The 23,386-nt window shown below is 51.0% G+C and overlaps 1 protein-coding gene across 6 annotated transcripts in view; it reads right to left on the bottom strand.

Moving 5' to 3' along the window:
- IKZF1 (IKAROS family zinc finger 1) overlaps positions 1-23,386 on the bottom strand; it is a 98,344-nt gene that overhangs the window by 24,460 nt on the left and 50,498 nt on the right. For 4 of the 6 annotated variants that reach the window (XM_005678881.3, XM_018047451.1, XM_018047452.1 and 1 more), the window contains exon 4: positions 3,133-3,393. The exons of the other annotated variants lie outside the window; for them this stretch is intronic. In XM_005678881.3, the coding sequence (XP_005678938.1) occupies positions 3,133-3,393 (261 nt within the window). The remainder of the gene's footprint in view (positions 1-3,132; positions 3,394-23,386) is intronic. 6 annotated transcript variants of the gene reach the window in all.

The raw sequence follows: 23,386 nt of genomic DNA, 5'->3' as shown, positions 1-23,386 counted from the left end.
ACTGAGCCACCTGGGAAGCCCAGCACCCAATGTGAGGCTATGTTTACAAAGCCTAATGGTTGCACCTTTTCACCTTACAGATGGGCACAGAGCCGGCACAGGGCTGGACAGGATAACCATAATTCAGACATTTTTCTTGATGCTTCCTATGAAAAACCCTATGATTTAGAAGCAGGATGCTACACCTCTGCATGGTGGGGTTCTCCCTGCATTACACGCTCCTCTCCTAACAGCCTCCCTCTAATTCTCCCAGGAGCCCTCTGAGGTTGGCAGGAAGGTGTTACTATGATGCTTGACTTAAAAATATGAAATTGAGCAGCAAAACTGGGGAAGTGAAATGATGGCATCAACAGACCACTCAGATGAAGGCAGCCACAGCCCTTGTGGGGCTGGGGATGAGGGAGGCGGCCCCGGACAGGCGAGTCTTTCAGAAGGAAAGCCCGGCATGCCCAGCCCACTGGGTGACAGCAGGAGCAAGTCTGGGCTCCCTGATGAAGGGCCCTCTGAGATGGCAGTTTCTGGTTCAGTATGAGCTGCACCTTTGCACCACCTACAGACAGTCTGGGTCCCTGCTCCAGCTCCCAGCATCCTCTGGGGCTGAACTCCAGTGTGCATTTCCACAGGACCTCCAGTGAGTCACGGGAACTTTACCTTTGGGAAAGGCTGCTTTTAGGGAATTCAGGGCAGGGTTGGGGATTAGCAAAGCCTGCCTTTCTGATACATTCCCCTCTGATCCCACGAATGTGGATACTTTGTAGTATCCTAGTTTGGCCAACATGTTACTATTTCTATACATACCAACCTACCACTGCTGCTGCTGCTGAGTCGCTTCAGTCGTGTCCGACTCTGTGTGACCCCAGAGACAGCAGCCCACCGGGCTCCCCCGTCCCTGGGATTCTCCAGGCAAGAACACTGGAGTGGGTTGCCATTTCCTTCTCCAATGCATGAAAGTGAAAAGTGAAACTGAAGTCGCTCAGTCGTGTCTGACTCTTCGAGACCCCATGGACTGCAGCCTACCAGGCTCCTCCATCCATGGGATTTTCCAAGCAAGAGTACTGGAGTGGGGTGCCATTGCCTTCTCCAACCTACCACTATATCTATGCAAAGTAGAAAAGCATTATGAAGGCAATCCAAGAGTTCCTTGTTTCAGGTTTTTTTTTTTTTCTTTTTTAATAGAAATCAAGCTGGAATCATAAAACTGACGGTCTCTAAGTCCCTCTTTCTGGAATGAACTGTGCTGTTACTGAAAGACTCCATGTGTCAGTGCCTGTCTGGCACGTAGCCATTATTTGTGGGCAGAAGTGGGCAGCAAACAGCCAGTCTCCTCTGCATACCTATACTTGGCAGGTTTATCATTAAATGCAATTATTCTTTTTATCACGGCAGGCAGTCATTATATCCTGGCCATTTAGTATGCCAGCATTTCATTCAGTTATCAAATATTTATTGAAGAGAACTTGCACTGCATAGTGAGGTTTTACATGAATTAACAGGAAAGTAATTCATTTGCGAGGTCTATTTCTCTGCCAGGAATGAATGAACGTGGGTCCCAGTGCATCCTGTAAGGGGTCTCTCACCACCTAACCTCCGTCCACTTTAGTTTCCGCCTCCCGACTGCTCTCCTGTGAGCTCCCCTCAGGGCTAGATGTGCTGGGGATTGTTCACGGGATAATTGGGGGATGACCAGGCACATTAGGAAAAACAAAGTTTGCTAAAGTGCAGAAGTTAAGTTTTTATCGAAAATGAGTGTTGATTGAAAGTAGACATATTATACGGTTTTTCCAGGTGGATGACAACCGAAAATCATTTTGGGAACTGCCTGATTCAAATATAAAAACGACAACTCTACAAAGATCCGCAGTTCCTTACAACCCAGCTGTTTTGCTCCACGAATTTTCTGAGTTCCTGCTTCATTTTCGATAAGCAGATAAGCGTGTGGCCCAGGGAAGAATCACATGAGGTCGCGATGTTCATGTTCTGCCTCACTTCCCTGAGCTAGGTTACGAAACCCACTCTGCCTTCTCAGTCTGCTGTTTTGCCAGTTTGCCAGTCTCCTCTTGCGGAGAGCAGGGGCAGACCCTGGCTTTAAGATGACCTAACCCTAACCCTAACTGCAGCCAGTCCCCCGCCAGCACCCCTGGGCAGCAGGGGCTCAGGGTATGTTTATGTCCAAACTTTCAGTGGGATCACTGGACTGGGCACATTTATTATGTTTTTTCCACCTTCAGAGCAGAAGAGTAAAGTTTCTATTCAGTTCTGAAGACTCTTCATGCATGCCGTTAAAGGTAAGGTGTGCCCTGTTAGTGTTTTATTCTGAAGACTCTTTAGGGCCCCTCGCGACCCCTCCAGTGGGTAAGCACATGACTGGTTGTCTGCCATGAGTGCCCTCGGGGCACACGGGTGGGGCAGAAGGCAGAGCTTCTGTCTCCAGCCCCCAGTGTGGGAACAGGTCAGGAGCTCGGGTGCAGCCTTCAGTTTGCACTCCTTCCATTCTGGATCCAGAATACTTTCTCTTCTGCTGCCAAACCCTCCATTCCCCACATCCGCTAGGGCGGGGGTTTAGGTATTAAATTATTTACCAATCTGAGAGGGTCTCCTGCATTGCAGGCAGATTCTTTACGGTCTGAGCCTCCAGGGAAGCCCTCAGGTGGGAGCCACTGGCAACCAAACCATCTCGGTGGGAGTGTCGCCTGGGAGGAGAAGCCTTCTGAAAACAAAGTCTTTCTGAAAGACTACAGCATTCCATCAGCATTCAAGGACTGTTTCTAAGAATCAGATACCCCTGACACGCATTTCCCACTCCTGGGTTCTCGGTGGACAGTCTGAGGAGTGGCTTTCAGGGCATCAGCCTCTTGCTCTGTTTGGTTCCTTACGGGGGAGCCATCTGGCACAGCCCCGCCGCCCCTATTCAGCGAGCAGGACCTCAGGCCCTTGTCAGAACTCACACACGTGTTCCCTTTTCCTGTTGACAGCGTTAGTTTAGAGGGTAGAACTGGTGCACGTTTAGAAGTGCTTCTGGATGAACAGGGAGGCTACACCTCGCTCAGGACACTCGGCCGGGAGGGGCCTCGTCCTCTGCGACACCCCGCGGGCCCTCCGGGCCACCGAAGGAGGAGCTGCGCCAGGCCTTACCAGTGTGGCTTCTCTTGTGGACCATGAGCACATTGGGGCCGATGCAAATGATCCCACAGACATCACACTTTAGTTTGCCGTTAGGAAGTCGAATGCCTCCAGCTCCTGACAAAGCTTTGCTGCCTTGGATACTGTGCGAGCCATTCATTTTCTCTCCGGAGGCATCGAGCATCCGCAAGTCCTCCGCACACTCTTCCCCATTCACTTCACAGGCACGCCCATTCTCTTCATCACTCTGAGTCTCTACTTTAACATTACCGGCTGAAAGAGACAACACAACACAGGGGCCGCTCAGTGTCAGGCAAAAACGGAACAGCACCGCCCAGCAGCGACGCGGCCCAGTGGGAGCGGCAGCTTGCAGACCCGGGTTCTCAGCACCTCATCCCGGGGAGCAGCAGCCCGGCCCAGACCCGTCAGCCCCCAGGGGGCTGTGACCTGTGGCAGTTGGCATCTCGGGGCTGGGTCAATTGCCTGCCCTTCCTGTAGGTCCGAATGGCAGAGGGTGAAGATGCGTGGAAAAGCTATTTATAAATTCTCACTTTAGATTGGGGGGGCATGGGGGGCTCTCACAGGGTAAGGTCACCAGGTCCACCGTAACAGCCCCTCTGGAGTGACCCGAGGCCAAGTCCAACACCCTGTGAGCCAGCAGAACCCCTGATCCCAGAAGATGAGTGATTGTCAAGTAATCCAGCCCCCACGGGTGGGGGCCCTTGTTTGGCAAAACCCCCTGAGAAGTGCTTATCTAGCTGAGAAAGTCCCCTTAAGCATAAAGATAAGCATAAGCTTTCTTTCCTTCCTTCATTCATGTATTAATAAATGTGGGGACAAAACTCAGCAAACACACCCTTAGATTTCTGTCTGCAGATTCCTGAAAGAATTTTGTCTGTTTCTTTGGCACATGACCACTCTAAACCCTTCTTATTCCAGAGTGATAATAAAACCCTGTATCCTAAAGTAGGGCCATGAGTCTGAGGTTTCTTCCAGTTGCTCAAGGGTTGGCTGGGATGGTCTGTGAATGTAAACAGATCTGTACCAGCTTTTCAGAAAGAAAGACTCGTGCGTGGGCATGGGGAGGGGGGCAGGGGAGGTGAAGGGCTCTCGGTTATGATACAATAACCACTGTCCACTTTGCATTGTTGCTTCCTCAGCATCACATTGAGGGTCACTATTTCTGTCATTCGTATGTTTTTCTTGGTAAAGAAAGCAGATATTTGTTTGCACTCTTCTGAAACACTGACTGATAAGGGACGGCTGAATCCAACACTGCGATGACCAGGAAAAACTGCAGTTACACTGAAAGCCCTCATGTTCATCACAGTCTCTACAGACGAGCAAGAGGAAGGAGGCAAATTATGCCAAGTGAAATAATCAGCGAGACAGACAGCAACCACGACCACAAGGGCTTTGACTGGCCTTGTGGATCAGTGGCTCTCCCACTATGGTCCCTGGACCACAAGCAAGTTCCTGAGAGTGTGCTGGCAAGGGCAGACTTTGGGGTCCAGCCCAGACCCACCCCAGACCCACCCCCGTGGACACAGCCACTCCCACTGGAGTCTGAGAAGGCCTGTGCTAGGAACAAGCTGGTTGGACTCAACACAGCTCTCACGATTGGCAAGCTCAGAGCTGAGACTCTGAAGTCAGAATTCCTGGTTTGGAATCTCAGCTCCATTCTTTATAAATGCTGAGATCCGGTACAATGCAGGTGCCTGCTCTGTACCTCGGTTTCCTCATCTGTAAAACTGGAAACTGTTAGCACCGGGCCAGCTGGAGCTGTGAGGGAATTGAGGGGGCAAAGAGATGGCTCTCTGCCATCGGGACCCAGGCCTGGTCCTGGAGGCAGGCTGTGGGAAGCACAGGTGAAGCGTGTCAGGGGTGAGCAGCCAGAGAAGAGTGGGAATGGCAAGTGAGGGACGATGTCACCTTGAACCTCACAGGTGCCCTCACGCTGGAAGTCCTGACACTCATCTGACGGCAGTCCATGAAGGCGGAACTTGGTCATTATTCTGCCAAGTGACATTTTCTCTGAGAACTGTATTCATTGACTCAAGAAACCAGGAGGCTGAAAAGGCCTGAGATCTTTTCATAAATTACTCTCTGATCATTGCAGATCCTCTGGAATGGTTTTAGGTAGATGTACTCAGCACCACAACAGGCTAAGTAAGCACAAAGAAAAAAATTCAGTATCGTGTAATATTCTAGTTTTATGAAAAAACGTAGGCAGCTCCCCAATTTGGGGGTCCCCAGATCCCTGCACAAGGTCAGGGGAGCGTAAATCATGGGGATTGGACAGAGGGTTGGAGTCACATAGAGACACATGGAGTCACAGGAGCCAGCAGGCACATGCTGGGGATGCGGAGCTAGAAGCTGCCTGCGCTTCGGGGCAGAGGGGAGGGGACAGAATTCAAGGCCAGACGGTCACAGAAAGGTCTGTGGCAAGTGAGAGGGGGCCCGGGGGTGGAGGTGAGACCCAGTGGGCCACACGTCAGCCACTGGCTCAGCAGATTCAAGCATGTGTGAATTTTCTCTCCATGTGAGGGGGAAGTTCCTATCTCTTTGTGGACAAATGCACCCTAGGTGCCGGCTGCGTGGGAAAGGTGCAGAGACGCCCCCAACCCAAGGCGGGTGTCCATGAGAAAGGGCTCTCGTCTCACGGGGAGGTGAACACAGGTGGCGGTCATATTATTCTTGTACATGACGGAAATCAGGGCAGGGAACTGTCTTAATATGTGGCAAACACAGATCCGATCTCAAGAGCTGAAGTCTAACATACATCCATGTACAGTCCACATAAGGTAGAAGACACACTGGAGAAACACAAGCGCAGATGGGGCGTTTTGGCTTCACTTCTGTAAATGTGAAAGTGGCTTCGAGGGTTTTATGTGACGGTGAGTTTGACTAGCGATGTGGCCCCAGGAAAGGACAGTAGAAGCTGCAGGCCTGGGGGCCCACGTCACTGACCTACAGGGTCTCCCTGCCTCACGGGCTGCAGCCTCCTGTAAACACAGTCTGGAGCGGGCCAGAAGGGAGCCCATTCCAAGATGTTGAGGGGCCCAGATGCACTGGGCTCAGACATAAGCCTCGGGCTGAGAGCAGAGATGCCCGCCGACCCCAAGCTCCTGAATGAAGGGAAGTGGGAGGAAGACAAAAGGGGGACTGGAGGTCCTCCTGAGGGGGATCTCTGCCCTGGGAGGCCTCCACACTGCTGGAGGACAGAAGGCAATGTCTGGAGCGTGGTGGTGGTGGGTGGCTCTGGCAGCTACGCTCCCACTCAAGGCACCAGAGGGGTGGGCACGGGTGTGGAGGGCCTGCCCCTGCCTCTCGTAGGCCTTCCCAGGAAGGCTCTCGGGTCTGAGAGCTGGTGGCTCCGTGGTTTCGAACTGCACACCCCGGAGCACTCAGGGGCACCAGCCTTTGCTCAAACTGGTGAAGGAGGAGACTGGGACCAGATGATGGGTGTGAACTTCGGCCATCCGCAGGTTCACGCCCAAACACTCCAGAGCCCACCCAGAGACAAGCGGGGCCACTGCACCCTGTGTGAGAAGGCCATGTGGTCAGCCCTCTCTTATTTTCTTCCTCAGACCCATGCTGTCATCAATTCCAGGAACCAGTCATCCTGCCTAACTTGCATTTAGCGTTCCGTGGTCCAGCCCACGGATGCTGTCTCTGTGGTCATCCCCTCTCTGAATTCCTATCGGTTCTGTTTCTTTGGACCCCAAGCTGCTTAGCTGCATTACTGCGTCTATGAAATGTTATTCTCTCCTTGAATATGGGGATTATACTTATAAATATTTTGTAACTCTGGCCTTCCACCACTTAGAAAAATGTCAAACTCAGTCTGGTGCTGAATGGAACTGATTAAATATAGAACATGAAATGGAGACTTTGTGTTTCTTGACCCTGAACACACTGGTTCAGGCCTAACCGTGCAGCTAACTTTTCCACCGAGTCCCGGGAGCTAATGGACGAGGCCCCAGTGTCATTATTTAAGAAGCATGGCTCCCGGCAGAGTGGATGTGCCTTCAAACCCTGAGCCAAAAGCCGCTTTCTTTCCAAGACGCAATTTAAAATTTGGGAAAATGAAAGTCTCGTTTTTATACATCTCAGAGGCTTTCTATGTTATTAGCAACTGGACAGTCTTTAGAGTGACCCTGCGTGCCTGACCATTAGCACACAGACAAGGTTAGCCCTGAGAGAATCCAGAGAACTCGGGGTCACTGGGGCCAGGAGGCCTGGATCTGCTGCCAACCACTGTATGGCTTCATGAAAGATTAAAACATTTTAATGCAAAGGGATAGAGCACCCTGGCAGCCTTGCCTCACAGATAGATTCTGTTTCTCCATCACTTTCCTTTCCCTTTAGAATGTGTCTATATATTTATAGGTGAGGTAAAGCATTGGTACTCAGATGGCATTTTTCCACTGAACAGATATTCCCTAAACTATGAGTTTAGACCAGGTAAGCTCAAAATGCTCAGTATTTTAAATGAAAAATCAGGAGACAGAAATAGTCCTGCAACTGGTGACCAGCTAGGAAAGATTAAACATATTTAAGGTGTATCTTGAATGAAGGTAATTAAAAATTTTAGAGGAAGAAAGATGTGTAGAAGTTTCTGTGCTGCCTCTAAAGGTTTATGAAAACTTTTAAGCACTTTAAGGTTAATGAAACCACTGATTAGAACTTATATCATTAAAAATGCAGGATTTTTCACTGCAAGGAGGCATGATTACTTCCTTTACTTCCCTAATGGGAAGGTAGCCATTCCCTTCTCCAGGGGATCTTCCCGACCCAGTGACTGAACCCAGGTCTCCTGCATTGCAGGCAGATTCTTTACCATCTGAGCCACCAGGGGAGCCCTCAACTAGAAATATGTTTATCCTTATTTGATGTTTGGGGTTTTAAAAGGAATGAAATCAGGGAGAGATAAAAGAGGAAGAGTATGAAAAACAGAATGAGTTACTAGCATTTATTTACATTTTTCTCAGGTAACAGGGGACACAAACTGAGAGAATAGGGTCAAACAGTTTGTTTTCAATTTTCAACAAGGGACAAAAAAGAGAGGTAAATGAAGAGGACAATTTTCTATCATGACCACTAGGTGGTGATGTTGGCCCAGAACAGTTGGGTTGCTTGTTTGGGTGGGGACTGCCTCAAGATCAACAGTTGCAACTTGGGTATGTGGGAGGGGGTGGGGAAGGAGGAGAGAAGAGATACTAAAACCTTGTGAACCCAACTGTATAAAAGTGGACCGGAAGGGCCTTGAGACATGTATCATCTGCCTTACAGCATCTGCAAGTATTGTGTATCTTTATAGGCAGCAATTTTTACATACTGAAGTCTTCACCAAAGGATCTTCTCCAACACTGCAACCTGCTTGATCCTAAACCTTCTCAGATTTAATGAAAACATGTCAGAATGTATTATCTTACTCTTAAGCGCATTTGACTTTTTAATATTTCAACAAATATTTCCATATTTCATCTCAAAATTAATATTAGTTCTCTGTGCTAGTACCTTAAAAGTGTTTTATATAATCACATAAGCACACATATAAACACATATACACACACATATAAACATTTATATATACATGCATACAGATCTTACAGAAATAAATATCAAGCTGTTTTAAAGTCAATTCAAAGGAACATTAGTAAGAGAAAGATCTCTATAACTTTTATAAACTGGAAAAACAGTCAGTGTAGGTTGCAAGAAAAGGGGTAACCCTAGGCTGATAACTGCTAAACCCTTTTGGTGCCAAAGAGTTTTTGATGGCCAGGATGTCATAAACCTTTCTTTAACTGCTACTGACACCTCTGAGATTAGAGTTTGTGTTAATACTTGTTACAGGATTAAGCATGACTTATCTTCTGACATTGTTTTATAACGTTAGAACATTTACTAATATAGGCTCTGAAGACTATGTCCTAAGGGGGCAACCAACTTGCATCACTTTTAGTATTCGACTCTCTGGACATTTTTAAAAAGCCCTTTCCACTTCTTAAAATACTCCTTCAAGGATGTCGCTCAAATATATTTATCATTCATCATCTCTCAAAACCTAAAAAAGAAAAATGAAATTAACATCTGCGTTGGGTTTGACAGCTCAGATCAGGAACGTCCCGCACACAGAAGCACTCGGCGTGTCTGCTCAGGAAGTGAGGACCACACACTAACGGCCTTGATGCCCTGTGACTTTTCTCCTCTCAGTTCTGAAATTAACACTTCCAAGCTACAGAAGGAGAGTACGCATCCTTCTTTGTCCTACAGAATTGTACAAGGTATCTTGAAAGTACGTTGGGTTATTTAACGGTGACAGAAAGTCTGGTCAGTATCATTACACTCAACCAAAGAGGAGATACTGGTAACATTCATAATGAAACTATTTAACAGCATTAGCAGAGTAATAATTCCGTTAAACTATTATTACTTCTGCCCTTACTGTTACTGCACTGCCACCATGGAAAGCACGCTCCATGGTGCATCCAACAGTCTATGATAAAACCAGGCACACACACCTCAAGTGTTTAAGTGGTGTTCTCGGTGGCAGATGCTTAATCAACAGCATGACTGATACTATCTCAATGTTTCAAGTATGGAGAAAGGTGGTGAAAAATCATGCATTCACAATACTTACACTATGGGAACTGAGTATGAAATGAACATGCATTATCGTTTTCTAGAAGCAAAGTGTATACTTACGAGAGAAAGAATTGGGAATTATTGCATGGAAATCCCTAAAGCCGTCAGCCCCATAAGCCACTGCAACAAAGAAGGCAAAAAGAAAGCTGGGCTGTAACACCATCCAAGAGACAGAGTAAGAGTTTAAAAGAAACTATTTGTGTTTTTTTTTTTTTATATAAAAGGAAAGTAATATTACTCAACGCCATTATTTAGCTACCAGTCTGGCACTGTCAGCCTTCAAACGAAGGGCTGAAATGGCAACACAGTGCTTACTTTGAAACAGGATCCCACTTCCCAGAGGTCTGAGCTCATGGCACCAAATCACACAGATGCTGGAGAGTAACCTCTGGTGTGCTGAGCACCTTAGGCACTGCTTCTGGAACATTCTAGAACGATGAGAAACCCTTCAGCAGAGCTGGTACAGACAGGTCCAAGATCTGCTCATCATAGCTGAGCTTCCCCTGGGAAAGCGCTTATCTTCACAGAAGCAGTGTGACTCTTAACGGGCTGCCTGCATTGCAAATGTTCTTCCTTCGGCTTTTTCTTAGAAAGTCCTCACAGAAAATTAGAAAATGTTCATGCAACACACTGGGTGGGGAAAAATTTGTGTTTTTCCCTACCTCAAAGTGAACTACCAATTTCCGTGGGTATTCCTTATCAGCGGCCCTCGTAAAGACTATCACCACCTCAAATTACCATGGTTTTTTTTTTTTTCTGTTTTATAGGTTAGCACTTTCCAGTGTGTGCCTATGTCTTGGAACTTAACAGACACTGCACATCACACACACACACACACACACACACACACACACACACGAGTTCTGTCTGCTGAAGTGACACCCCAGTGGCAGTCTGAGTTACATCCACAGATTAGCTGCTGAATTAAACATGTTGCTGAACTACTGAATGGCTGAGTTTCCTGCAGGAAACAGACCTACTGCACTTGGCTTAAACCAGTGTTTCCCAAACTTGTGTGCCCACAGGCCCTCCCCTCTTCCCCATGAAGATGTCAGTAAAACATTGGGAGAATGGGAAACAGTTATGGAGACACCGCCAAAGCTATTCCTTGAACTTGCTACCTGAATCATTTCTTAGTAAACCCTCAGCCTTCCTGTCTTCCTCCTGTTCCTCGGATGCTCCTGCCTTCTGATCATCTGAATCTAACAGTCAGCCCTGGTGCTCCCCTCCCGCTGCCCAGCAGGGCTGGCACCAGCTGGCCTGCCTGGTCCACCCGTGCTCCACGGTCAGCAGACAGTCAACCAGGGACACTGATTGCACAGAGACCTTCGCAATTCTGTCACCTTCACTGAGCTCCAACTTCTGAAGCCCCGAGCCCTCCATGTCACAGGGTGCTACCATCTCAGATGAGGGAGAAAAGGCCAAGATGTTTTGAAAGGTCAGTATTACCTTTTAAAATCAGGGACATCAGAATGTATGACATAATATAAAATTTTCTGATTAAATGACATCACTGCCTTGATTCTCTGAGAAATGACTGAGACTGCTGACGGGCTTGAGCATGGCTTGATTTGAAAGTTGACCCCCTGGTACCCCTTCAGCTAGAGGCCATGTATGACAGTGAGGAGGGGGAGGTGAAGGTGGAGGATGGATAGAGTGGATGAATGAAGGAGCTACAGGGCTGAGAGATGAGCGATGCTCACCTAAAAGCTGCCTCCCAGGAGAAGACGTGCACTCGCACAGGTCCCGGATGATCAGAGCTAGACCTTCCAACACCCAATCCCATGGGCACAGCTTGCATTGAATATGAGTAACAGTACAGCAATCATCAGACAGTGAATGCTACCCATTCGCCAGGAGCATCAGTTCTCTGCTTATCCTCTGTAGCTATAGCGCTTTTGTTCCCCAAGGAAAGCAGAACTGATAGAAATTCACTCTTGCTCGGGCACCACCTACGTTCCTGCAAGTACCAACTTTTGAGTTCAGAAAAAGGAAAGCTCCTCTCTTCCTGCGGGGAACAAGCACACAGTACGGAAATGTGAACACTCTCCTGTCCTGCTCTGTCCCATCTCATCCCATTTTACTCTCATCAGGCCAGCACCTCGTGGAAGGCGGGCACCAGGAACTCTATAAACAACAGGCACTTATTTATAAGCTCTTTCCACAAACTGCCTTTAGTCCCCACATGGTCCTACAAGGCAGGAACCATCACTAAGGCGCCAGGGAGGGGCTGGGGCTTCCAGGAAGCCCTGGAGTTTGTCTTCTTGGCGGTGAGCGGGGGCCCAGGTGAATCTGAGACCATATGTAATTAACACAGAAACTCAGTACTCCAAATACACACTCTGCCTGCAGGATGGGGCTATGGGAGCTGTGCTTTCTCCATTATGAAGGTGGAGAGCTTAAAAGTTACTGCGGCTGCACACAAGCACACACTGAGATGTGTGCACACACACTCATCACGCATGGGAGTTAAAGAGCGCTTACCGACAGAATTCCCCACACAGTTAACACACACTCATCACGCATGGGAGTTAAAGAGCGCTTACTGACAGAATTCCCCACACAGTTAACACATACTCACCACACATGGGAGTTACAGAGCGCTTACGGACAGAATTCCCCACACAGTTAACACACACTCACACACCACGCATGGGAGTTACAGAGCGCTTACAGACAGAATTCCCTACACAGTTAACACACACACACCACTGTATATGAAACAGACAACTAATAAGGACATCCTGCATAGTACAAGGAAACCTACCCAATACTCTGTAATAATCTGTATGGGAAAGGAACCTAAAAGGAGTGGATATATGTACATGTATAACCAAATTACTTTGCTGTGCACCTGAAACATAACATTGTAAAGCAACTATACTCCAATATAAAATTTTAAATAGATAAGCAACAAGCATCTATCGTATAGCACATGGAATTACAGCCATTATTTTGTAACAAGGTTTAAAGGAGTACAAATTGTAAAAACACTGAATCACTAAGCTGTACACCTGAAACTAATATAATTCTGTATCTCAATTGTATTTCATTTAAAAACAATAAAATAAAGAATACATATGTTTACTATAATAAAGAATCCCCCACATCATTAAAATGACTACAAACAAGCGGTCTGGAAAGTGAGAGCCCCCACCCCCACCCCAGCACTGCCTTCTCCAGGGCCACCAGTCCCCAGGCCCACGGGCAGTAAGCATGCAGAGCGGGCACCATGTCACAGAGGCTCTCACTCTCTCTGGCCACTGACCCCAGCGCCCTACGCGCCCATGGTGTCCCCGTGTCCGATGAACGTTACATCGGCTGCACTCCCATTCTCCCCGGGCACTTGGAGGGCTGTGTTACAGGTGCAGAGCCGATGTGTTCAGTCCTGGCTGGTCCTGAAGCTTCACCATGGGAGCAGGAGCGATGTCTCGACTGACTCCCAGCCTCTTCATTTCTTTTGTAAATTCCACCCCAAATTTCAGGCTATTGCTTCATAAAAGGGTGCAGACAGAAGCAGATTTAGTGAACCTTGATCAGTTTCCTAAATTTCACAGGATGCATTCTTGTCGCCAAGAGCAAATTGAGCTCATTTGGCAGGAATTTTTATTCCCTGAGTTGTTATGAACATTTCTGTATAAAATGCTGGGGATGCCTCAGATTCTGAACCCTATTCAGATTGCACATTGGTGACCATTCTGAGAAAAAAAGGTGACAGGCCCAGAAACCACACTCTTCAGGTCCTGTTATCTGTGCAAATTAGCAAGAATATAATTCTACGCCTCCCATACTGCTGGTACCTTTGGAAGAGATGAAGATGTACTTGGGATTTTCGAACTGGGAGAGAAGAAGTCTGTCCCCTCTCAAGTCAAAGAAAGATGGATGACTTTAGTGTAAATACATACAGATCTGTATTTAGAAGAACTTAGAAACGAGCTGTCATATGACTTTTATCCATAGTCTTCAAATCATATTAAGCCTGTTGCTCACGATCGGATCATTAGTCTCAGTAACTCGTGTAAGAATGGTTTGCAGTGACTTCTGCGATGCCTGCAGATCTCACATTTCAGGGATGGGCATCCTTGTCCTGTCACGGCCCTAGTGAGAGGGTCCCCGCCTGGGCCAGTGGGCAAAGGAGAGGACCAGGGACCGTCAGAACCGAAACTCCAAGACCACATTCCTGCAGGAGAGCTAGTTACATCCTGCAGAAGTACCAGATGTAGACTCTTCTGAGATTCCCCCACACCAGATGTTTTTGGGGTGGACCTTTGTGCTCAGACCATCCTCTATGTGAGGGAGTGCCTCGTCCTACCAGGGGAGAGAATTCTGACACTCCTGACCGTTCACGCCGAGAAAGGGGTGTCCTTCCAGACTGACGGAAGAGGAAGCTATAGTCTGACCCCGCACACGGAGCCCATGAGGGCTGGCTCACATCTCAGCTGAGTGACCCCTAAGAGGCTCCTCCTGCAACACCCACTTCTCACTCCAGATCCTTCCTCAGACCCCAGGCCCGCAGTGTCCGCTCAGCCCTGTGTCCTGGGTGGACACAGGAAGCAACGACGTGCCAGAACCTGCTGATGGCGGGATTCTCTGGGGCTCCAGCCCGCCTGCCTGCCCTTCTGTCCCTTCATTCTGCAAACAAGCAGGTGGAATCCAAACTCCAGGTCTTCCTCCACACCTCGCTCTCCTCCTCCCGTCCCACATGCCTTTGGTCCCCTCTCTGACCTCATGGTCGCACCCCCACCCCTGGCCTTCGATGGCCTGGTCTCTCGAGTTGTTTCTTTCTGACCTTTTCCAATCACATCGCATCCAGCACATGCGTGAAGCCACCGTGCTGTCTGGCGGGGCTGCCTCTACCTGCTTCACACCCTGCCAGGGCTTCCTACCCCCACCCAGAACTGGCTCCCCTGTCAAACCATCTGACCCCTGGGCCTGAGACCCTCATCCTCAAGGCTGACTTTGTCAGGGCACCTACTTCTAAGGTCTCCGCTAATCTGTTCTGGTCTAATGAGGGCTTCCCAGGTGGAGCTAGTGGTAAACAAGCCACCTGCCAACGCAGGAGACATAAGAGACACAGGTTCAGTCCCTGGGTTGGGAAGATCCCCCAGAGGAAGGGCTGGCAACCCACTCCAGTATTCTGATCTGGAGTATCCCACGGACAAAGGAGCCTGTGGGCTACAGTCCATAGGCTGGCAAAGAGTCAGACATGACTAAGTGACGTAGCATGCACTGTTACAATAAGACAAAACCCCAGGTCCTGTCAAATCCTGATCAGCAATGACAATGATTCTCCAGCTGGTAACACTATTCCAACAACCAAACGCAAGAGAAAGCAAACCGTCATCCTCATCTCTTTAGAAATGCCTTGCAGCTGGTGTGAAGCTGTCCCTGTCCCAGCAGATCTGTGTCCTGTGCAGATGTCAAGGACTCTTCCTCCAAGCCTCGTCCCCCGACCTGCTCAGCTAGCAAAGACTCCCCACCCACTGCAAGGCCCCTCTGCTTTCCCATCCTTGTGACACCCATTTGGAACCCACCCTCTCTCTCAGCTACACAGCCCTTGCCAACTCCACTTCAGAGCCCTTAGGATGCACGCCTAGTTCTGGAACCTGGTGTGTCTGGAGCTCAATCCTGTGTTCAGATACAGGGCTGCAGGCCCTGGCTGGAACGTGAAGTGCTCACCACAGGGGCCTTGAATCAAACTCCTCACTATTCATTTTGGACACAACCATCCGACTTGAACATTTTCAGAAACCCACATAGATTCCAGGAGAAGCTGGACGACAGAGGTACTGTGCTGCTTACGTCTGAGTGCGACTCCCAAGCAGCGGGGTGTGTTTAGATCAAGTGAGTCATGGGGAAAGTGCTGGACTTGACTTCAGTTTAGAGAACTGAGCACACGGGCCCAGGCTTTCTGCTGGAATGAGTCCTCCGGCTCCTCCTACCTGTGTCCTGGGACGTCACATCCCAGACGTCCCTGAATCTGCAGCCTCACTGACTTCTAGGAAGGATGGGGCAGCGTCAGAGAGCCGGGTGCAAGGGCCGCAGGGCCGGCCACTCGGCTTTGCCTCCCCCAAGGCTGTGGACTCAGTGAGGCACCAGCCGCCCTGAGCCCTGAGTGCCTAATCAGAATGGGAACCACCACGTCCGTCTGTCAGGCTCATGTGCAGATTCACAGCAATGCTCCCCAGGCCTCTCTCTCAGCCAGCCCTCCCCTCGGTGGGAAGGCGCGGGCAGATAACCACGGCTAACACACCACCTATCTTCTCGTCAGCAAAGGCTTCAGGCTAAAAGGATTAGCCACAGCCGACTGGCACCCACCAAGTTTTTCATAACCAGGAAAAACAACAGGGCTGGGCTTTGTAAGACCACGTGGTTCGGAGGACAGCTGCCCTCGGCGCCTGGAAACCCAAGTCTGTGCAGACTTCCCTTCCATCCCAAAACCCCAGCAGGTCTTCACCTCCACTTGGGGCTGGCCATCACTCGCCCTGACAGGGTTTCCCGTTGACACCAGGTCATGGAACAATACTGGTTGCTTCAAGTGAAAAGTGACAAAATGGCCACAGTGAACTCTGCCCTCCTTCCCATGACAACTAACCAACGACCTGATGATCCGATGGGGATAAACCAACTCCTGATCTTCTCTCCGTGTAGCACAGCTGGGGACCAGCCCTATTTTTGTTCATATTTTATTAGTACAATTGAATTGTTCACAGTGAACTAAATAGCGTGGAAAAGCTCTGATTGACAAACCTATAATTTAGAAAGGGAAACCAGGATAAGCAAAGATTCTTCTTCTAAAGAGTACCTCTGAGCAAAGAGGTTCAAAAATGAGGATTCTGTTCATGGGACTGCTCTGGTGTCCTTAACTCACCCTCTGAGACAGAGTTCACCACCACTCAGGGCGAACAGGTTAAAGGATAGATTTAGGGATGTTTTCAGAAAGTTATGTTGTTTTATGGAAATTACCTTTTTATTGGTAAGAATGTGCATGTAAGGTTGCTCAGTCATGTTTGACTCTTTGAGACCCCGTGGACTGCCTCCGCAGACTGTAGCCTGCTAGGCTCCTCTATCCATGGAACTGTCCAGGCAAGAATACTGGAGCAGGTTGCCATTTCCTTCTCCAGGGGAAATTCCCCATCCAGGGATTGAACCTGGGTCTCCTGAGTCTCCTGCATTGCAGGCAGATTCTTTACCACTGAGCCACCTGGGAAGCCCCATTGGTAAAAATAGTATTTGCCTATTCAAAGACTGCAAGTATACATAAATACCAAGATGAAATCTCTAAAATTCACCTCCAACTCCTGGAATCTAAAGAAAACCATGAAAAAGAGAAAATTGGAACATAATAATAATAAACAGAGTGAGAGAGTTTAGCTCAAGCTTTAAAAAGACAGAAGGAAATGGACATTTTCAGGCAATAAATAAGGACTGAAGAAAATTCAGACAACTGGGGAAGCCCTGAGAAGCCCTAAAAGTCTCAGCACAGACTGGTGGGGGGAGGCTGAGATAGCGTGAGGGCATGGGTGTACGGAGACCCTGACTTTTGTCTCTCCATCCCAAGTCTTACTCCAGTGAGGGGAATTTACACTGGATCAGACAGGCCGAAACAGTCAGAGATGGAAACTCTGCTCAGGCCGCACGTGGGGCTGTGGGTGGTGCTGACGGGCTGGTACAGGTGCACGGGGCCAGCTTGCAGCATCGAGGCCCCGTGAAGACAGGGGGCGAGCAGGCCGTGGGTGCGGGGTCCCTGAGCACCCAGGCGGGAGGGGTGGGCATGGGCAGCTTGCTGCCGCCTGGGCGTCCGCACAAGCGCTTTAGCCGATGTGACTCTAAGCGTGCTTCAAATGCAGTTCTCCCAGGGCTCGTCCCTACTGAAACAGCAGGCTGAATGCCACTGCCGGGGGAATGGAGTGCTGAAGGCTGGGAGAGTCCCGACTGTTAGCTGTGCCTGGCCTCCGAGGCTTGGCTGCTGTGTGCACTTTTGGCCCACGGAGGAGGCACGGGACAGGCTGCTCCGTCACAGAGGGGGCAGAGGGGCAGAGGGGCAGAGAGGCCCACAGGGGGGGCTCCTGTGGGGCTCTGCAGATGCTCCGGGCCATTCCCTTGGGCTCCCCAGCTGGCACCGTGTCAAGCCCCGCAGATCCCAGGAGCCCGGGCCCCGACTCAGGGAGGCCAGAGATAAAGTAATCTCCTCCAGGACACATGAGGGTGGGTCCCTGGCTGTCCCTCCCTTCCAGAAGCTCGGAGGGGTCCCTGCCGGAATTCCAAGCACGAGGTGACTCAGCAAGGGAGGCGGGGGTCTGGAAGGAGGGTTCTGCCCACTGGCCGGCTGTCCTGAGCCCACGGGCGCAGCAGCGCGCTGTCCATCTAAAGGGTGCGGGTCTGTAAGCAGAGGCTGCTTGGGGTGGGGTCTGGGGTCCTACCCAGAGGCCCAAGGAGGAGACAAGCCTTCACCTTACTTTTCCCACTTCTTCCTGTTCTCCACCCAATAGCACTGGCAGCGGAGGCCAGGATCGGGGAGGACCCGGCAGAAAATAGGAGGCAACCTGGGTCTGGAGATCGCAGGGCTGAGGCTGGAGGCTGGGACACACATGCAGGGGGGTGGGTTCTCCTGGTCAGCATGCCAGGGCTTACACATGTGTGTGTGCACGTGTGTGCACGAGTCAATGGCAAAGACCACTCTCCCTGCCCACATATTTACAAAGTCAGCTTAGAAAAATAGTCTCAGAGGCAGAGGGCCTGTTTGCAACAGTGACTCTTACAGTGAAGGGCAGAGTCCCCGGGGCCCTGAGCACAAATGGGTCCTGGGTCCCACTCCTACCCGCCTGCCAGCCCCACGAACAGATGACACCTCACCATCAGGGACGTCTCCACCACTCAGAAGTCACAGTGAGGTTCCTGCTCCCTCTGTTTCTCAGCTGGGAACTATCCTGGAGGGGTTCCTGGGTGAGGAACCCTACCATCTTGACAGTAAACTCGAGATATGACTCCTGCAAGCTCTTCAGTGTCCAGGGTGGACTTACTGCGACCCGTGGTGAAAGAAGCTCGAATACTCTGCAGTCTACAGTTCTCTTAGGGAACTCTAAAACTTCCCCCCTTTCCCCTCTCCCCTCTCTCATCACTCTCCCACTTTCAGCTCCATGCCCAACAGACACAAGGCCAGTAACCCAGGCCTGGCAATGAAGCTCCGGGCTGTGACCCTGCGTTCTGGTCCATGGAGGTGCTGGAGGAAGCTCCACCTCAGGGCCTCCAGGGCCTGAGAGGGTCACCGGGCCTCAGGCTGGGTACCGTCGGATGGGACACCAGCGTAAAAGGCTGGGCCAGGGGTCCAGACCCTTGAGGGGGTGGGGCGAGGGCCTGGCAGCCACAGGGCATAGGCGCCCCACCCCCTGCCAAGGGACCACTGGTTACTCACAACCCAGCTTCCTGGCAGCTGAGCCCACATCTCACATCTCGTGGGAAGAACCTGAAGCATCACATTTTTCCTAGTAGGTTTCAGCTGTTTCTTAGGACTATGATCTCTCAAAAAGTCCTGTCCTTCCCTCAGGCAACGTTTCTCTGAAATAAGGAAGGTTTCTCCTTCCCCCTCTGTCCACCCCTCCTAGCTTTATGATTCAACGCCATTTACTGAGAACCATGTGAAAAGGACCAGTCCAGGTCACACGTTCCTCCCGCGTAAAATCCAAGGGGTGCCCGGCCACCACCCAGAGTCCCCTCTGCTCCGTGCCTGTCACTAGGGGCAGCGACCACGTGAAATACTTTCTGGGCACCCATTTCTTTCCTTCCTGAAGCAGTGCTGTGAGGAAACCACGTGAAGAAACCGCCCCCTCCGTTTCTCAGCTGGGAACTATCCTGGAGAGATTCCTGCATGAGGAACCCTACAAACCCACTTTAAAAACCGAGAAATAAAGCTCAGACAGTCCCCCACCCTGCCCAGGGCCCCCAGCGGCGATGCGGGCGGGGCGGAGAAAGAGCCTGCCTCTTCCCACCCCACGCCTGCTTTTGGCAGCTCACCCGGCTCAGCTCATGCCTGCACGATGGCAAACAGACTGAAATCGGGGGTCACTGGCCGGGGACACTGCACGCCATCCTCCCTGAGGCCCCCCGGGCTGCACCAGCCTCTGCAGACCCTCCCGGGCCAGCAGGGAAGGAGGCTATGGAGGGGGTCCTTGGAGGAGATGCGGCATCTAGCACTCGGGGATGGTTTATGCTCAGGCCGTGCAGAGCGTGCGTGCAGAGCCCTGAGTGGGGAATAGGGTCTCTGAGGGCAGGAGGGTTCAGTCTAAGAGGGGCAAGAGGAGGGAGCCCCCCGCCTCAGGCCATCCAGCACCGGGGAATCCTCCTGCTTGGAGCTGGGTGAGTGACACGGGGCCTGGCCGCCTGGGAGGATCATCCTCAAAACGTGAAGCAGAAGGAAGGCATTCCCAGAGGACATGCGGGGCGGGGGTCCTCCAGACAGTGGGGGATGGGGAGATGAGGTTCTGGAGGCTTCTGGAAGCTGAGATGAGGCTCCCAGGCCAGAGGGGGCCATCGAGGTCCCTGCTCAGGAGGCCACATCATGGGAGGGGTGCGGCCTGGGTAGGTGTGAGAATGAGGAGCTGCAGCCGTGGGCTGGGCAGATGGGATGCTGAGGAGACAAAAAGCCCACAGACAGGCAGACAGGGAAGCTGGGATTCAGCGGTGGCGCGGGGCGAGGAGGGGGTGACTCAGGAAGGCGTTTCTGAGGTGCCTCATGCTCCTGGGGCAAAAACGGTGGTCAACGGCTTCCGCGGCCTCGGCTAATCGGAAACGCGGGCTTTAGGGGAAAAGCATCCCGGCGTCGCCAGGACTTCCGCATTCTGCCAGCTCCCCTCTCCCGCCTCGTCCCGAAGCCGCCGGGATGCAGGCCCCGCCAGGCTCGATTGTGACACGGCAGCTCGCATGTCACATCGCAACTGCGTTTCCACATCCTCCTGGTGTGTTGTACAAGCCCGAGAAGAGGAACAAGGGCGAATAATGAAATATAGGGATGCAGGAAAAGAGGAAGCCGGGGACAGCAGCCCAACCGAAAGGCAGAGAGTCATGGAGAAGTGTCAGAAAGGGAAGCAGGGCAGGAATCGCATGGGGGGGCGGCCGGGTGGAGCGTGCGCGCGCACGCACACACACGCTGACATACCCCCCCCACAGACACACATGCACACACACACACGCCGACACACACACCCAGACACAGACACACATGCACACACACACACGCCGACACACACACCCAGACACAGACACACATGCACACACACACGCCGACACACATCCCCAGACACAGACACACATGCACACACACACACGCCGACACACACCCCCAGACACAGACACACATGCACACACACACATGCACACATGCTGACAGACCCCCCCACAGACACACATGCACACACACACATGCACACACACACCCAGACAGACACACATGCACACACACACATGCACACACACACATGCACACATGCTGACATACCCCCCCCACAGACACACATGCACACACACACACACGCCGACACACACCCCCCACAGACACACATGCACACACACACACACACACGCTGACATACCACCCCACAGACACACATGCACACACACACATGCACACACACACACCCCCAGACACACATACACACACACACACACATGCTGACATACCTCCCCCAAACACAGACACACATGCACACACCCACACAACGACACCTCCCCCAGACACATATACACACTCACACACACACACGCCGACACCCCACACACACAGACACACATGCACACACACATACACATGCTGACATCCCCCCCACAGACACACATGCACACACACACACTCACACATGCTGACATACCCCCCCACAGACACACATGCACACACACACATGCACACACACACACGCCGACACCCCCCCAGACACACATATACACACTCACACACACACATGCTGACATACCCCCCCAGACACACATGCACACACACACACGCCAACACACCCCCCCCACAGACACACATATACACATTCACACACACACATGCTGACATACCCCCCCCAGACACACATGCACACACACACACGCCGACACACCCCCCAGACACACATATACACACTCACACATGCTGACACCCCCTCCAGACACACATATACACACTCACACACACACACACACGCTGACATACCCCCCACAGACACACATGCACACACACACACGCCGACACCCCCCCAGACACACATATACACACTCACACACACACGCTGACATACCCCATACACACAGACACACATGCACACACACACACGCCGACACACCCCACACAGGCACACATGCACACACACACACACGCTGACACACCCCACACAGACACACATATACACATTCACACACACACACGCTGACACACCTCCCCACAGACACATATGCACACACACACACATGCCGACACACCCCCCACCCACAGACACACATATACACACACACACGCTGACATACCCCATACACACACAGACACACATGCACACACACAAACACACGCTGCATACCTCCCCACAGACACACATGCACACACACACATGCCAACACATCCCACACACAGACACACATATACACATTCACACACACACACATGCTGACATACCCCCCACAGACACACATACACACATTCACACACACACACACGCTGACATACCCCCCCACAGACACACATGCACACACACACACGCCAACATACCCCATACAGACTCACATATACACATTCACACACACACACACACACCGACATACCCCCCCACACACACACAGACACACACACACGCCAACATACCCCATACACACACAGACACACATATACACATTCACACACACACACATGCTGACATATCCCCCCACAGACACACATGCACACACACACGCCGACACACCCCACACACAGACACACATGCACACACACACACGCTGACACCCCCCACAGACACACATACACACATTCACACACACACACACACACGCTGACATACCCCCCCACAGACACACATGCACACACACACACGCCAACATACCCCATACAGACAGACTCACATATACACATTCACACACACACACACACACACCGACATACCCCCCACACACACAGACACACAGACACACACACGCCAACATACCCCATACACACAGACACACATATACACATTCACACACACACACATGCTGATATACCCCCCCACAGACACACATGCACACACACACGCCGACACACCCCACACACAGACACACATGCACACACACACATGCTGACACCCCCCACAGACACACATACACACATTCACACACACACACACGCTGACATACCCCCCACAGACACACATGCACACACACACACGCCAACATACCCCATACAGACTCACATATACACATTCACACACACACACACACACCGACATACCCCCCACACACACAGACACACAGACACACACACACGCCAACATACCCCATACACAGACACACATATACATATTCACACACACACACGCTGACATACCCTATAGACACACAGACACCCATACACACACACACACCAACATACCCCATACACACACAGACACACGTA

This window comes from Capra hircus, chromosome 4 (genome assembly GCF_001704415.2).
Source record: "Capra hircus breed San Clemente chromosome 4, ASM170441v1, whole genome shotgun sequence".
NCBI classification, from domain to species: domain Eukaryota; kingdom Metazoa; phylum Chordata; class Mammalia; order Artiodactyla; family Bovidae; genus Capra; species Capra hircus.
This window is presented reverse-complemented; position numbering and strand designations above follow the sequence as displayed.